Source organism: Gopherus evgoodei, chromosome 3, assembly GCF_007399415.2.
Source record: "Gopherus evgoodei ecotype Sinaloan lineage chromosome 3, rGopEvg1_v1.p, whole genome shotgun sequence".
Lineage (NCBI taxonomy): Eukaryota > Metazoa > Chordata > Testudines > Testudinidae > Gopherus > Gopherus evgoodei.
The window spans coordinates 177,813,272-177,830,211 of NC_044324.1; the positions used below are offsets into that span (position 1 = coordinate 177,813,272).

Below are 16,940 nucleotides of genomic sequence, written 5' to 3' on the forward strand. Positions count from 1 at the left end.
TTAATAGCCTATTATCATTTTTGGAATGTGTTAATGTACAGGAACTAGTATGAACTAAATTGTACAGTCATTGTGGGGAAAGTGTTTTTAAAGCAGTCACTCTTTGATTGTCATTGTAAGCTAGTAACACCAGAATGGAGGAGGGGCTGATGCAAAATGTCATCATAAATCTTCAATATTAAATCAGCCAACCACTATTTGGCACAAAGTACCCTACACATTAAGCCCTTAGGGCTTGGCTACACTACAGAGTTGCAGCGCTGGTGAGGGGGTTACAGCGCTGCAACTTAGGATGTGGCCACACTTGCAAAGCACGGCCAGCGCTGCAACTCCCTTGTTGCAGCGCTGGCTGTACACCCGGTCGAGCCTTGGGTGTAGGGGATCCAGCGCTGGTCAGCAAGTGTGGACACCCACCAGCGCTTTTATTGACCTCCGTGGCATAAGTAGGTATCCCAGCATACCTTAGAAGCCTCTCTGGTAATCATTCACACTCCACTGCCCTGGGCTCAGCTGACCCCTCCTTTAAATGCCCCGGGAATTTTAAAAATCCCCTTCCTGTTTGCTCAGCCAGGTGTGGAGTGCAATCAATCATTCAATCAATCAGCAACCATGCCTCCACGCCCCAAATGAGCCCCAGCATGGAACAATTCAGAGCTGCAGGACCTCATCAGTGTTTGGGGTGAGGAGGCTGTGCAAGCACAGCTGTGCTCCAGAAGGAGAAATTATGATACCTATGGGCAGATATCGCAGTCCTTGCTGAGAAGGGGCCATGAACAGGATGCGTTGCAGTGCAGGGTCAAAATAAAAGAGCTGAGGAGTGCTTACTGCAAAGCCCGTGAGGGAAATCGCCGCTCAGGAGCTGCCCCCAGAACCTGCCATTTTTACAAGGAGCTGGATGCCATACTTGGGTGTGACCCCACTGCCAATCCGAGGACCACGATGGAGAGTTCAGAGCAGGGAGAAGTGGGGGAGGGTGTAGAGGAAGGTGACAGTGAGGCTACTGGCGTGGAGGGAGACACCCCGGAGTCCCAGGAGGCAGGCAGCCAGGAACTCTTCTCAAGCCAGGAGGAGGCTAGCCAGTCACAGCAGCTGGAAGTTGCTGGTGAGGAAGAAACTGAGGAGCGTGCTCGGGGTAAGCAGATTTTTATGTTTTGGGAGAGGAGGGTTTGGGTTATGGCTGCCTGCATGCATGCCTAAACATGGAATAGCCCATTGATTTGCTCTATCACGGCTCTGTAATCGGCCTCGGTAATCTCTTGAAAAGTTGCAGCCAGAGCGTGGCCAATGTGCTTTCTCAAGTTTATAGGGAGAGCCACCATGGTCCTTGTCCCGGTCAGGCTAACTCGTCCGAGCCACTGTGCCGGAGGGGTGGGGGTACCATTGCTGCACACAGGCAAGCTGCATAGGGGCCAGGGCGGAATTCACATTGCTGTAGAAGACCCTCCCTCTCTTCCCAGGTAACACGCAGCAGTGATATATCTGGCAGTAGGAAACCCTGTTGAGAATTTAGGGATACTTGAGTGCACAGCGTCAGGTTCGCTGCCCCCCCCCCAGCCCCACGGTGCGCTCCGGTCTCCCCCCCCCCCTTCCCAGCAGGCATCCAGCCCCACGGTGCGCTCCGGTGTTCCCCCACACCCCTTCCAGCAGGCAGCCAGCCCTGCGGTGCGCGCCGGTGTTCCCCCACCCTTCCCAGCAGGCAGCCAGCACAGCTGTGCATTTCCCCCCCCCCTCACCAGCAGGCCGGCATTAACGCGGACCACCACCACCCCCCCCCAGCAGCTCGCCACCTTCCTGTTCACTACTGTCCCCTGTGCAGGACACCAGCTACCTCCTGTACCCAGTGCAGATAAACCCCAGTGACCCATCGGTCAATTCCCCCTCCCAGATGCACTCGGGGCAGAAACACTCACCCCATTGCTCGCCCTGACTTAGCTTCCCTGGCCTCTCTGTGTTATGTGAGGTATGTGGGAAGGATGCTACAAAAAGTCTAAACTCCTTCACTGTGTGATAATAAACAATGTAGCCTCTGTGTATTACATGGCTCTTTGTTTTTTCTAGTGACCTTGACTAATGCAGCCGGATCACCGGCCTCACGTCGCTTGCATAACTTGAGAAGAAATCCCAGAAAATCAAAAGAAGAATTGATCAAAGCAGTTATGAATCACTACAACAGAGAAAGTAGGAAGACACAGGAATGGAGAGAGAAAATGTATGACTAGAGGCAAACAGAAAGCAGGAGAAAGGAACTGGCTATCAAAAAAACCTCAAAGCAGATGATAAGCCTCCTGGCTCGCCAAACTGAGTCTTTCGAGTCTCTCGTAGCCAGGCAGGCAGATATGTACCGTAGTAACCCACAGCCCTCCCAAAGCTCTCTTTCTTGTTCCCCAGTATTTGCACAAAACATCTTTCTCCAGCAGCCAGTTTATTACCCCCAGCTGCCCCCAACACCTGTACGATCACCTACCAGCCCTGATAACTATAATTCTTACCCTGTGCACTCCACCCCCATTACCCTGCAGCATAGTAATCCTGAAGTGCAGCAGACATTGAACAGTAATCCAGACAGGACATATTCAAACCTCTGAATGTACAGTCCACCACCCTAACCCCCCTGGCCTTTTATGTACTGTACTTTGAATAAAGGATTTTATGGCTTTTACAATACGTTTTATTATTGCAGGAAATGGTAAATATTGTACCTTAAGGTAGAACAAAGCACAGCAAAGGCACCAAATATTACTGTTGGCTCTCAGCATCAAATTGCTCCCTTAAAGCATCCCTAATCCTTGAATCCCTTTCCTGGGCCTCCCTAGTAGCCCTGCTCTCTGGCTGTGCAAATTCATCCTCTAGGCGTCGAACCTTGGAGGTCCATTCCTCACTGAATCTTTCACCCTTCCCTTCACAAATATTATGGAGGGTACAGCACGCGGATATAACAGCGGAGAAGCTGCTTTCCCCCAAATATAGCTTCCCATAAAGACACCTCCAGCGGGCTTTCAAACGGCCAAAAGCACACTCCACAGTCATTCTGCACCGGCTCAGCCTGTAGTTGAACCGGTCCTTGCTCCTGTCAAGCTTCCCTGTATACGGTTTCATGAGCCAAGGCATTAAGGGGTAAGCGGGGTCTCCAAGGATCACAGTGGGCATTTTGACGTCCCCTACTGTGATCTTGCGGTCTGGGAAAAAAGTCCCGGCCCTCAGCCTCCTGAACAGGGAACTGTTCCGAAAGATGCGTGCATCGTGCACCTTTCCAGGCCATCCTGAGTAAATGTCAGTGAAACGCCCACGGTGATCCACAAGCGCTTGCAGAACCATGGAGAAATACCCCTTGCGATTAACGTACTCTGATGCGGTGACAGAATAGAAATATGCGTCCCATCTATTGCCCCTCCACAGTTAGGGAAACCCATTTCTGCAAAGCCATCTACAATGTCCTGCACGTTCCCAAGAGTCACAGTTCTTCTTAGCAGGGTGCAATTAATGGCTGTGCAAACTTGCATCAGCACCATTCCAACGGTGGACTTTCCCACTCCAAACTGGTTCGCCACCAATCGGTAGCTGTCTGGAGTTGCCAGCTTCCAGATTGCAATAGCCACCCGCTTCTCCACTGGCAGGGCAGCTCTCAATCTCGTGTCCCTGCGCCGCAGGGTAGGGGCGAGCTCAGCACACAGTGACATGAAAGTGGCTTTTCTCATCCTAAAGTTCTGCAGCCACTGCTCGTCATTCCAGGCTTGCAGGACAATGTGATCCCACCATTGAGTGCTGGTTTCCCGAGCCCAAAGGCGCCATTCCACGGTGCTGAGCACGTCTGTTACTGCCACAAGCAATTGAGTGTCTTGAGCGTCAGGCGTTTCAATATCATCGTCTGACTCCTCACTGTCACTTTGCAGCTGAAGGAATAGCTCCACTGCCATGTGTGATGTGCTGGCAACATTCATTGGCAAGGTCCTCAGCAGCTCAGGCTCCATTTATAACAAAAATCTCAGAAATCGCGCTGCAGAATCACAATGTTGCCAAGCTGCTCGGAATGTGTAGCAAAGCACCATGGGGCGTTGGAACAGGAAGCGGAAAGACCCGCACACTTCCTTCCCCTTCCCACAAGCCACAGCGCCAAAATGGGACGAGGTGCTCTGTGGGATAGCTGCCCACAATGCACCACTCCCAACAGCGCTGCAAGTGCTGTGAATGTGGCCACACTGCAGGGCTGGTAGCTGTCAGTGTGGCCACACTGCAGCGCTGGCCCTACACAGCTGTATGAACACAGCTGTAACTACCAGCGCTGCAAAACTGTAAGTGTAGCCATACTCTCAGTCATATGGTGGGTTCTTGTTTCCCCTAGTGATGGCACCTGCCAAGAAACTGAAAGACAGTATCATTTGCTTGAAATCTCTCTGGAACAATAGCCACCACTAACTCAGCATCTTTCATGAGTACCGAATGCTACAGCTCCCTGTGAACAGCTGCTGCTGCTTTGCTCTTACAGTAAAGTCTCTGCTCTATCCCTAAGGCACTGTCACCAGACAAGGGTTGTCTCTTGAAGAGGGAAGGAAGTAATTCAGGTTCTTTGGTAATATGTGCTAATGAAGCAGAACAGAATTAGTGGCCTTGTTGGCTTAAATTTGGGCAGGAGGGAAACAGGGAATGTCCTTGAGGCAGGCAGGTATCTTCCTTCAACATCTTTGGTTAACTGGCTGTTAAGATTAACAAGCCTTCCTTGATACAGCCTGCATATATGTACGTTGCAGTTCTAGCAGCACCAAATAGCTGTCTGTCAGATAAAAACTAGGCTAAGCTTTTACTTTCTGAAGTGTCTGGCTTGTTAAATTGGTAAACAATAACATCTTTCAAAACTGTGACCAGATACAGACTAGCACTGTACATAGTTCATTCCTTGGCTTGGTTCCACTATCCTGTAGGGACAGAAGAAAAAAGTCCTCTTTCTACCAAACCACGATTATGCTTTGTAGAACAGGGAGGTGGAATGGAGGAGGAAACTCCATTTTTAAGCATGAACATTTTTTTTCCTTTGAACTATTTTCTGTTTAAGTTTGTCTGGTCTATAATCCCTTGTATGAACTAGGAGGTTGGTATGGATTACAGCAGTATGGGAGCTGGTGCTGACAAGTATGTGCATAGTGTACCAAAACCTGAAAATGTTTCGGTACAGCTAAGGCCTTGGCTTGTATCAGCACTGCCTGTTACAAAGCCACAAGTGGAGGGTTCAAAAAGAACAGGCCCTTGGGAAGAACTTGAAGCCACTCGCTGCCAGAAGAAAAGGAGATCTCAGCCTGCCCTTCCTCTATGAAGGCAGGAGTTAGGAGAAAGATATATCATACTGCATCCCAGCTTGTTCTGCAGCAGCCTAAAATGTTGTGTGTGGTGATGTGATGGGTTAGTGGTGAGTTGCAACACATTGCTAAAATTGTATGGGGAGGAGCAGTGTTGCTCTACAAATAGGCTAGGGCTTGTCAGTGATAAGGTAGCTCTTGTTTTTCATGCCTCTTATTTTCAGCCCTTAAAATACAAGAACTCTGCCACTAGTTGAGCCTGAGCAGTGGCTTAGCACAAATTGTTTCAGCTCAGTAAGTGTGGGACAGGTGTGACAGTTGAAAACTTAAGTATGTTACAGGATAGGTGGTATATAGCCTATATGTCAGCCTGCCCATCTCACTTAATTGGGGGAACAGCCTGTATTTGCAACCCCATCATCTTGTATGGTTGTTAGGAAGATCATGTTTTTATTGCAACATCTTTATTAAAATGTACAGCTTAAATTGATTTAGCTTTATCATGTGACTTAGATAAATAACTGACAGACCTCCAGCTTTAGTGGAAATCTTTAGTTTCTCTTAAGCAGCAGACATTTTTAGTGAAAATGTTTCAATTGTCCTCATGTAAAGGATATTCAAGGAGCTCTAGAGTACTTAGCACCACCGTTAAACACAGTGTGCAAGTCTGAGTCAGCTGTTTGCCAGAGACTCTAGCACTAATACATGAAGAGTAAAAAGGGCCTTGCTCTCACCCTTTCCTCACTTCAATTCTATAAAGCTGGAGACTTTCCCAGTGTTCTTTAAACCCCACAGCTGAACCATTTTAAAAAACAGGGAAATTTATCAAATTCTACCCATAGCCACCTTAAAAAAAAAATACAGGAAAGAGACTCCACCATGAATCAGAGTACAAGTGTATGGAGTTCAATACCTGAACACATGAGCTTTGAAGTATATACAAACACTAATATGTACTTGTGTGATATTCCATGTATAACCTCTACTACTGTCTCCAAGCACTATAAATTCACTGTTCACTGATCTCTCTTAATCTGTCCTAGCAGCAAAAGAAGAAAAAAAATGAGGGTAACAAGCAAGGACAAACTCCCTAAAAATCTGACTCTGAACACAGTAGGCTAGATAATGAACCAGGCAGAACAACCAATAAGCTTAGTGCTAGGCTCTCTTTTCCCATGCATTACGGAGCACATTAGACCCACTGAAATGAAGTGGGAATTACTGTCAATGTTGATTATATAATAATCTAATAACTCCAGTTTAAGAGCTGCAGAGGTTATGGGAAAGGCAATGGAAGAAGGAGCCAAATAAGTGCCTTGGAAGACAACAGAGACTCATAGACTTTAAGGTCAGAAGGGACCATTATGATCTATTCTGACCTCCTGCACAATGCAGGACACAGAATCTCACCCATCCACTTCAATAACTCAGACATAGGTTAGGGGTTTGTTACTGAAGTCCTCCGATTGTTTGAAGACCTCAAGCTGCAGAGAATCCTCCAGCAAGTGACCCATGCCCCATGCTGCAGAGGAAGGCGAAAAACCTCCAGGGCCTCTGCCAATCTACCCTGGAGGAAAATCGCTTCCCGACCCCAAATATGGCAATCAGTTAAACCCTGAGCATGTGGGCAAGACTCATCAGCCAGCACCCAGGAAAGAATTCTCTGTAGTAACTCAGATCCCATCCCACCACAAATCTCTGGGCATACTTACCTGCTGATAATCAAAGGTCAATTGCCAAAATTAGGCTATCCCATCATACGATCTCCTCCATAAACTTATCAAGCTTAGTCTTAAAGCCAGATGTGTCTTTTGCCCCCACTACTCCCCTTGGAAGTCTGCTCCAGAACTTCACTCCTCTAATGATTAGAAACCTTCAAGTCTAAACTTCCTAGTGTCCAGTTTATATCCATTTGTTCTTGTGTCCACATTGGTACTAAGCTTAAATAATTCTTCTCCCTCCCTGATATTTATCCCTCTGATATATTTATAAAGAGCAATCATATCCTCCCTCCCTCTTTTGGTTAGGCTAAACAAGCCAAGCTCTTTGAGTCTTCTTTAATGAGACAGGTTTTCCATTACTCGGATCATCCTAGTAGCCCGTCTCTGAACCTGTTCCAGTTTGAATTCATCCTTCTTAAACATGGGAGACCAGAACTGGGGATGTTTGCAGGAAAAAGCAGGTGCCATCAGGGGTCCTGTTGCCCATTCAGAGCAGGGGACAGAAGTCCCAGACAGCAGCAATCTCTCTTTCTCCCACAGTGACAGTGCTTCAACCCTTTCTGCTATCTATCCTTGCTCCTATACAGATCACCCACATGCAGCACTTGCACAACAAGCTGAGAAGATGGCCTTTTCAGATTTATGTGGTGCCAGATATTTGTGGCATCTTCACAAAAATAGTTAAGTTATGCAGCTATGCTATCAGGCAAATGGCTGCATTTACCCGTCTCAGATCTTAGAGGCTTTACCCTAACCCACATAAAATTGGGTATGCCAAGAAGTATCTGACTATTTTTGAATAAAATAGCTAGCATTTGTTTTTCAGCATTAACTGAATGAATGGCTACAGAGCCAGACAGATCAGCTCACCGTGCAGATGGATCCTTATGTCACAATCTAGTTAGCAAAGATCAGAGAAAAACCATTCAAGGAGAACCAAAACTCCAATCACCCCCAAACGTTAAGTCTGAATTATGAGTTCAATCAATTGGACTGTCATTGGTCCCACATTCCTCTGAAATAATGTTTAGCTTAAGTCTTACAATATAAAGTTACAATCTAGAAGATGGTTATTCTATAATTAAAATACAGAAAATGGGACATGAAAGTGGACTGAACATAAAGAAATGTTTCTGAATTCAGGTGCTTATTGGAATATAATTAAGTACAAGTTTCAGTTTTTCTAGCAGCACATTAGTGACAGCAACTCTATTTAGAAATTACACTTCTGTTAGTTAATTCAATCACACACAGATCCATATATAATTTAAGTCAGAAGAATTTCTGTTTGTCCTCCCCTCAGCCAAGAAGTTTGTTAATGTAGTAGCACATTAAAGTTTCATCTGTAAATCCTAGGTGTTTTGTAGGGTATGCTGTGTCATGGTGTATTATGAAACAGAACATGAGGGAATCTTTAAATACTGACTATTCTGGAGCTGTAGTAATGTTACAATATTTAAATGATGAATTCATGAAAACAGCCTCATCTATTCCATAAACACTTCCAAAATCTCAAAAGGTCTGACTCCCAGATAAGACTGTTTCATACAAACACACATAGTATTCAAACATGAAAGCTCCTTCAGATCTATCTGTGCTTTACCGCTGTGTGTTCAGCCTATTTGGTTTCATTTCAGATTCTTTTTAAAGCTTCTGCACATCAGCAAAACACGTTGTACTCTTGTAAGATTAACCATTACACAATCACTTTTTAGAGCATAACTAATTACTATACTGCAAGAATAGGCTCAATCCTGCTGCCCTGGCATTAGCTAAATTCCTGCTGAGGGACTCCAAGATTGTGCCCAATATTTAGATATTTGGGAAGGGCAACAAAAGCAACTTGAAATAGAATACACTTGAAACTACATAGAAATCTACTTTGAGTTCATTATGAAACTTGCTACAAACATAATCTTTTGCTTGAAGGATTGAGAGAAGTACACTGTACATAAGAATCATCACCCATTTTACTATGATTTACAATAAAAACATCTTTTTTAAAAATAATGCCATTTTCAGACTATGGCACAGACATTTTCCATTATCAAAAAGAGGAAGCTAATGTAAACTCATTTCTTTTTGTCTTTATGACTCCACAAAGTAATTTAAGCAACTTTACAAAGAAATCTCTTTAAAAACTCTACTTTACACAAACACTAAAAATTCAGCATGCAGGCGAACTTAATTTAACCAGTCTGACAGTCCTTGAATTTAAAAAATTACAGGAAGAAGAGGTGGTGAAGGAAAGTGCAGATATAAAAATAATTTGGGAATTATTCTTCAATAAGCCTGAACTGAGCTAATAAGGACAGGTGATCAGAAGAATTATGTTCATTGGGAAGACCATTAACTGTCCACAGATCTTGCTCTGTTAAAAGTGATAATCTACCAAGAAGCTTCAGACCTCCATCAGAAGTATCTTCGACTCCTACATAAAAAGAAAAGAAGAAAAGTATGTGCAGAAAACACATAGTTGTGAGCCAAATCATACATACCCACACCCACCTTATACATGGAAAGAGGACTCCAACCTGAGAGGAGTGGCTTGTGATATCTTAATACAATGCTTTGGTCACAATGATGCTACACACAAATGTGCACAAAATCACTTCACAGCTGATTACATCCACTATGTTGTGTGAGAGTTGAGATCCTTCTATACATAAACAAACAAGACCTTGGACACAGTAGCTATTGCTTTGTCCATGAAAAGCAGACAGTTTAAGACCTTCACAGCTGAACAGTTTCACAGAACTCCTGGTCTTCACCAAACCAGCAGCTACTTTTGGTCTCCGTGAAACTACTCAGCTGGTTCAGGAACTTCACTCTTCAAGCAGCTGAACAGCTCTGCAGAGCTCTAACAAGCTAGCAACTATGACTGCACTGAAGACAAGCCTAGTCACTTCAGCACAGATCTTGGACAAAGTTGAACTTTTCACAAACATCCTGGTCTTCAAAGCTACATTTGCTGTGGCAAAGATCCTGATCTTCATAGATGAAACTATTCAGCTGCTTCAGGAGTGCCCCTGAACTGTCTGAACAGTACCACAGAACTCCTGGGCTACAAAGAACCAAAAGCTGGTTCTCAAACTTATTTCCCTCAACTAAGCATAGAATAAACCAACAACTATGCAGTAAAACCCATTTTTTTGGTTAATTAATAAAATGACCTAGTTCCAGAGACCCCTCCACTCCCAAACTTACTATGTACAAACTCTAGACTTTCTACAACCTGTAGTTTATAAGCTAATGAGGCCCAAAACATTACGAGACTTAAAATGTAAACTCTTTATTAGGCCAATTTTTAATTTATTAGCTCTTGGAAACTAATTAATCGATTTTCTTGAAACTGCTCAGAAAATTCAAGTTTTACTCAGATTATATGCTGAAAGTTTGTGCCAGATACACTGTTTTTCATATAAAACAAAGAGCTTGAACTCCCCTTTTCAGAGCAAAACTGAAGACAAACTTAATTAGGACATGCAATGGCACTACCATAATACACTTCTACCCTGCTATAATGCTACCCGACAACATGGGTTTGCATATAGCGCGGTAGCAGCGGGGCTCCAGTGGTGCTCTAAATGGTCTGGGGCTTCGGCTGCTGCGGGGAGCCCCAGGCCCTTTAAGTCACCGCTGGAGCCCTGCCGCCTCTACCCCAGGGCTGTGGCAGTGCGGCTTGCTGGTGATTTAAAGGGCCTGGGGCTCCAGCTGCTGCGGGGAGCCCAGGCCCTTTAAATCACTGCTGCAGCCCTGCTGCCACCACCCTGATACAATGGCATTTCACCTATAATGTGGTAGGGATTTTTGGCTCCCCATGACCACGTTACATCGGGGTAGAGATGTATATACATTCTAGATGTTTAGGGCTCAGTCTTGCAAGGTGCTGAGTATCCTTAACTCACACTGAAGTCAGGGGCAGTTGAGGGCACATGGCACCTTGCAGAAGTTTTCAGCACATTGCAAAACCAAGTCCTTGAAGCTAGATTAATTTCCTTGCATTTTTCCTTTTACATTTGGTAGTGTATAGAAAACTGAGGCACAGATGGTTAAGCAATTTGAAAAGACCACACTGGAAGACCGTGCTTAAGGTAGGAGTGGAACACAGATCTCCCTGTTCTGGGATTTACCCCTAGAATGATTCAGCTGGCCAGGCTGTACCGTATAATGGTTTTGTGAAACTAAAAGGATTTCAAACAATATAAAAGGCTCATTATCCTGTATGATGATGTAGGATGAAGCAAAGCAGATGGCCAATTGTAAAACATGGAAATATGTCTCTCAGGGAACCCAAAACAAGACCACAAATACAATAAGGGTACATTACCCATTCTTGACATTTAAATGTTACCAATGAAGCAGCCACACAAATGTGTTATGTCTTGCACCATCTGGTGAGTTTTAGCTGCAACTGCAACCACAAAATTGCAGCACAGGTACACACACTCAAATGCAGTGCTCCATTGTGATTTTTCACCTCATACCAAGAGATCTCAAAACCATGTACGTCATCTCTTGAGACAAACGCTAATGCTGCTCCAAGGTAATTTTAAACATGACCACTCATGCAGAAGTTCTCATATCTCATCTCTAATGCATCTGAAATCTCTGTTCATCATAATCTTGAAAACGTGAACCAATCATATCACTGGTCTAGTCACTAAGCTCACATAGGTTACTGAATGACAGTGATAGTAACTTGGTATTCATTTTTTAAATTAATGCTCATCAGGATTCCTCAACTCCTTGAATCTTATAGTCAAGGAGACAATGATGACCACATAGGTGTCTAAGTGTTTGGTAAAAGAAATGGTGCAGGCCACTGCAGTGTTCTACAGAGGACGTTCCCTATGTACTACAATGATCCCAGCAAGCAACAAACAAACATGAATCAGTAAGGGAGAAAATAAAGGACAGGAAGAGTTAAAACTGTAGCCTTAATCTGTGAACAGTTTACATGTTCAAAATGTTTGGGAACCTGTAAATCACTGAGGTTAGTATCTTAGTGTACTTGAGATCTGAAATTTACCAATATGCCTTCTTTTAGGCTAAGTTCTGAACTTTATCATTCAGCAGGGAGATATTCTTTAAGAGAACTTTAGTGCTTGAATTCAGCTTCTTTACCTGGCTGAGCAGCACTATCATCCTTTGCTGTAGAATAGAAAATGTAATCCACAGTGACAGCACTTCTGGAGTGACAAGTTGTTACTTCTGGAACCCCACTTTCAGGTAAGTAATGAGAATAGACTGAAGATAATCTAAAGTGGTGTTGTAATTTTGAAGGAAACCTAAACAGAATTACACAAGTATTTTACTTCATTATTGCTACTAACTAAAAGACTTTGTCATTAATAAAACACATTTATTTAGTCATTATAGCAAAACAAATATGCTGCATAAACAGTCTTTATTTTTAATGCCCCCTGAATGTGCTAAGTAACTCTCTCATGTTTTGCATCTTGTTACGTTCTTGGAGCAGGGATATAAGGTACAATTTTCAAAGGAGTCCATGTCTACACTAGCAAACTTATAGCGGTGCAGCTGTGCCACCCACCATAAGATCGCTCATGTAGCCGCTCTATGCCAACAGGAGAGAGGTCTCCCGCTGACATAGCGCTGTGCACACAAGAGCTTTAGCCAGTAAAACACGTATGTCGACCAGGGGTCTGTTTTTTCACACCAAGTGACATAAGTTTTGCCGACATAAGTGGTAGCGTAGACATGGCCTAAGTCCGATTTTCAAGTGCTTTAACACTTAGGATCCTGTCCCATTGACTTTCAAAGAGATTTAGGGTCAGTCTACACTAGAAATGGCACAGCAGCACAGCTGTATTGCTGTAGTGTAGATGGAAGGGGTTATTCCATTACTGTAGTAATCCATCTCAGCAAGAGGCAGTAGCTAATTGATGAAAGATTCCTCCATCGACCATGACTGAGGATGGCTTAATTACATTGCACAGAGTGTGAAATTTTTCACAGCCCTGAATGATGTAGTTAAGTCAACCTAAATTTATAATGTAGGCCAGATCTTCGGTTAAGTGATTCATCTTGATTAGCTCTTCCACCATGTAATTACTGTATTCTTCCTTCCTCCTGACACTAACCACATGTCCTTCCATGCCAGTCTAAACTGGAAGCCACCTCTTGATTTTTAAGTAAACTTTTGGGTCTGACTAGCAGTTTTCATATTAAATCTTTAAAAGCTTTTAGGCTTTTTATTTTTAAAAAAATTAGTTATGAGTTTAAAAAGAGAAAGGAAGTACCTGTCTCCACGCCTGTCCAATATGGAATTCTTGGGGAGGAGGGCTTTTTAAATAATTAAATTTTTTCCTGTTCTATCCAGTTTAAGCTATCTCCTCTTTGTTACCACAGTTCTTTGTTTCCCCAACAAGGATACTTATTAACATTTAGAAACCAGCATCTCCAAAAATGATCAAAATGAGAGGAAATATGAGATTTTAAGCAGCTGGACAGAGCTGCCACTTATAAACAGATTTCTGCAGCTGGCCTCAAATTCTATGGCTTTGCTACATCACTATGAAACAAAGAGTGCTGGTTATATCCAAAAGTAAACAGATGTCAAAAGTATTGTTTAAATGAGGAGAGATGGAACTTGCCCTGTAGTCAGTCTTGATATTTCCATAACCTCAGCTCCTTAGTTTGGAATAACACGCATCAGTTGCCCCATATAGAAATGGTCCTTTATAATACATAATTCGAATCCTTTCCCATCTGTGGTTATCTTTTCTTTCACTTTTAAATGAAAGATGATTTTTTGACCTTTAGTTATCCTAATCCAAATGTTTCTGGGTTCTGCTCTCCAATTATTGCTTTTGAGAATAGGCAGTCATGCTTTTGAACTAGTATAGTTGCTGAAAGTAAGACCACCAGTATAAAAATGATGACATATACAATTTAATTTTAGTTTATTTTTATTCACATACTCTAGCTGCTCCGACAATTCAAGGGTGCAGGAACTAACTCACCAGAACAGAGTTGTGAAATGTCAGAGGAAACATTACATTAGCTCTGAAAACTGCACTGACTCCATTTTTGAGACTTTTACTTGAGAAGATGAGTGTTTCGGTGTGGTGATGTCTATTTTTGAAAATGTCTTTTTTTTGGGGCGGGGGGGTGTTTATTAGATAATGTGCACGTAAATATATATATTTTTAACAACCTACACAGGCAGATACAAAACCCAATTAGAAGACCACTTACAGTTTTATCAGTTATCTAATTTGAAATCATACCATATATGCTCAAGGTTTTAGTTTTGCCTTTTTAAAAAAAAATAGAAGAAACCAAACAGCCTTCTCAGATTTTCGAAGACTTACTTTTCAGCTGCTATTATGATCTCTTCTGTGTGCTCCAGTTTTGCTTCTTTTTTCTCTACACCTACAAAAAATAAAGCGAATTTCTAATCTAGGTTTTAAATGAGATCATTAAGACCACTGGAGAAAAACTATAGGCAAAGTAGCCTAGGACAACATCTTCAAACGTTATTTATTTTTCTTTTGATGGGAAAGATCAAATTAATAAAAACTGGATTGAATTGCCCAGTTTCATTAGAGTCCCTTCAAACAAATCTGTACCTTTCCAGAAAATTTTACCCAGAAACATACATTCAGCTCATCTGAATTGCTCTCTAATTTGAAATGGTATGTTTAATCTTTAATATAAAGACAAAAAGTAGATTTAGATGGAAGGTTTTAAAAATATCCAACAACAATGGTTCTAATATTTCAAGTCACCTACTGCATGTTAATCTCAAAGGAATTTATTTTTCTAAGGTCTAAGCCTGCAAATGCCTAGGATGGTGAAAAACTTTATCCCTGAGTAGTCCCACTGAGCTCCTGCTTGTAAGACTGGGGCCCATTTTTTTAAATGAAAAAATATCTGGTCTTCAACAGTAAATCTGGATGAAGTTTTCATAGAACCACTAAGTTTATCTGTTCAGAAACTGACCTGTGTTTTCTTCTTGTCGCTGCCGTTGTACCTCATACACACAGCTCTGTGAAATGCCTAGACTTGGGGGCCAAATTGGAATAGTTAGGATCCTTTGTCCTCCAGGAAACTGTTCTTGCCCAGACACCTAGAAAAGATATACGATTGTTTCAAACAGAATCGGATTTAGTTCACAAGATACCTGTGCAAAATTTTAATTTAAAAAACTGTATTTTTTTAAGTCAACTGTGATCCAATTAACAAAAGACATATTGCTAAAGAGTTCGCTTTTCTTATCCATGCTGTGATGGAGTGTCTGAACCCAGAGTAACCAGTAGACAGTTAAGCCCAATTAGGCCATAAGGTATAACTGGTGACACTGCTCTACAGCCAAAATGCTTCTGAAATAAATGTAGTCCAACTTTACTAATTCTGGGTCACTGAGAATGAAAATGATGCTTAAAATTGTTGATTGGCTCTAGTTTTCAAGATATGCTATTGGGTCAGTATATACAACCCTTGACTTGGGAATGGCGGAGGATAAGTGAGTTATGAAGGGAAGGGATCTCAGTTTAAACCAGAAATGACTAAAATACATCTTTGACTGGATCTATGAATAAATCTAGGACTGGGTTTGGACAGTACTTGCTTTTTAGGCAAAACAATGAATGATGCAATCTGAAGCTGGTATTGTGTCATACGTAATATGAATTGCATCATGTTATTCCTAGAAGTCATGGATGATGCAATTATAACAAAGCTTACATCACTCTGCTGAACAAACTGCCCTATAGCAGCTCTAGAAATCATACAGTGTCCTTCTCTCTTATTTGTCAGTGTTTGATTTTGCAAAGGGACACATTTCTGTTTAGCCAAAGTGAGCAGAGATGCCTGGTACTTGTGTGAACAGTGCAGATCACTTCTGCTATGTTTGTGGTGAAGTGACTTTTGCATCACAAAAGCGCAGTATAACCACTATGGTTAAGAAAGCCTATCACCTTTATTTTGGCTGCAAAATTGGAGATCAGGACAAGAGGTGGGCCCCACACATATGCAACAAATCTTCGCCAGTGGTTGAACAGGAAAAGGAAATCTATGCCTTTTGCAGTGCCAATGATTTGGAGAGAGCCAACAGATCAGACCAGCAATTGTTACTTCTGCATGGTGCCTCCAGTTGGGAAAGGTGTGTCAAAGAAGAAAAAGTGGACTGTGCATTATCCAAACATTCCATCAGCTATACGCCCAGTACCCCACGGAGAAGGACTGCCGGTTCCTGATGCACCACAATCATTCTCACTTGAGTCAGACGAGGAAGAGGATGAAACTTCTGGTCCTGAACCATCAATGTCACAGGACCCACATTTTCTCCCATCCTCCTCCTCTGAACCACACCTCATCACACAAGGTGAACTGAATGACCTTGTCAGGAATTTGGAACTACCCAAGAGTAAGGCAGAACTGCTGGGCTCCAGACTACAGCAGTGGAATCTCCTGGCAGGCTATCAGGGCAAATGGAGCCCATCAATGCTTGCAGACTATTGCTGGACAGTGACAAGAGATGCTCCATTTAATGAATACAAGAGACAAGCCAAGAAGCGCCGAGTAGACACTGAATAGGACTAAACTATGTACATAATAGTTTTTTGCCTTTTGTTTCATAATAAATTTTATTTATATAACCCTTTTGCTGATTTTTAAAGTGTTACATAAACAGGACAGGTGAAATATTATCATGTAAAGCAACCATAAACACATGAAAAGACCTAGGTTTACAATTTATGATTAAAACTCTATCTACAATATACATAGACATAAAATGTAAAAACTTAAATATCTTAGAAACAGTAGCCAATCAGTTGTTTTAATTGTCATATTTGAATTCAGCACATCAAAATACATATAAATATCACATTTTCTCTCTGAAGCAAACGACTTCTCAAAAATTGTAGACCAGTGTGATCAAACAGACAGGGAAGAGCTG

At 42.5% G+C, this 16,940-nt stretch overlaps 1 protein-coding gene across 5 annotated transcripts in view; it reads right to left on the reverse strand.

Annotated features, from left to right (window-relative positions):
* Window positions 1-8,881: 8,881 nt before the first annotated feature.
* ANGEL2 (angel homolog 2) overlaps window positions 8,882-16,940 on the reverse strand; it is a 35,170-nt gene continuing 27,111 nt past the window's right edge. For all 5 annotated transcript variants that reach the window (XM_030557514.1, XM_030557512.1, XM_030557513.1 and 2 more), the window contains 4 exons: window positions 14,981-15,107; window positions 14,350-14,410; window positions 12,137-12,300; window positions 8,882-9,440 (listed from right to left, as the gene is read on the reverse strand). In XM_030557514.1, coding sequence (XP_030413374.1) covers window positions 9,286-9,440; window positions 12,137-12,300; window positions 14,350-14,410; window positions 14,981-15,107 — 507 coding nt within the window. In that variant the 3' untranslated portion in view covers window positions 8,882-9,285. The remainder of the gene's footprint in view (window positions 9,441-12,136; window positions 12,301-14,349; window positions 14,411-14,980; window positions 15,108-16,940) is intronic.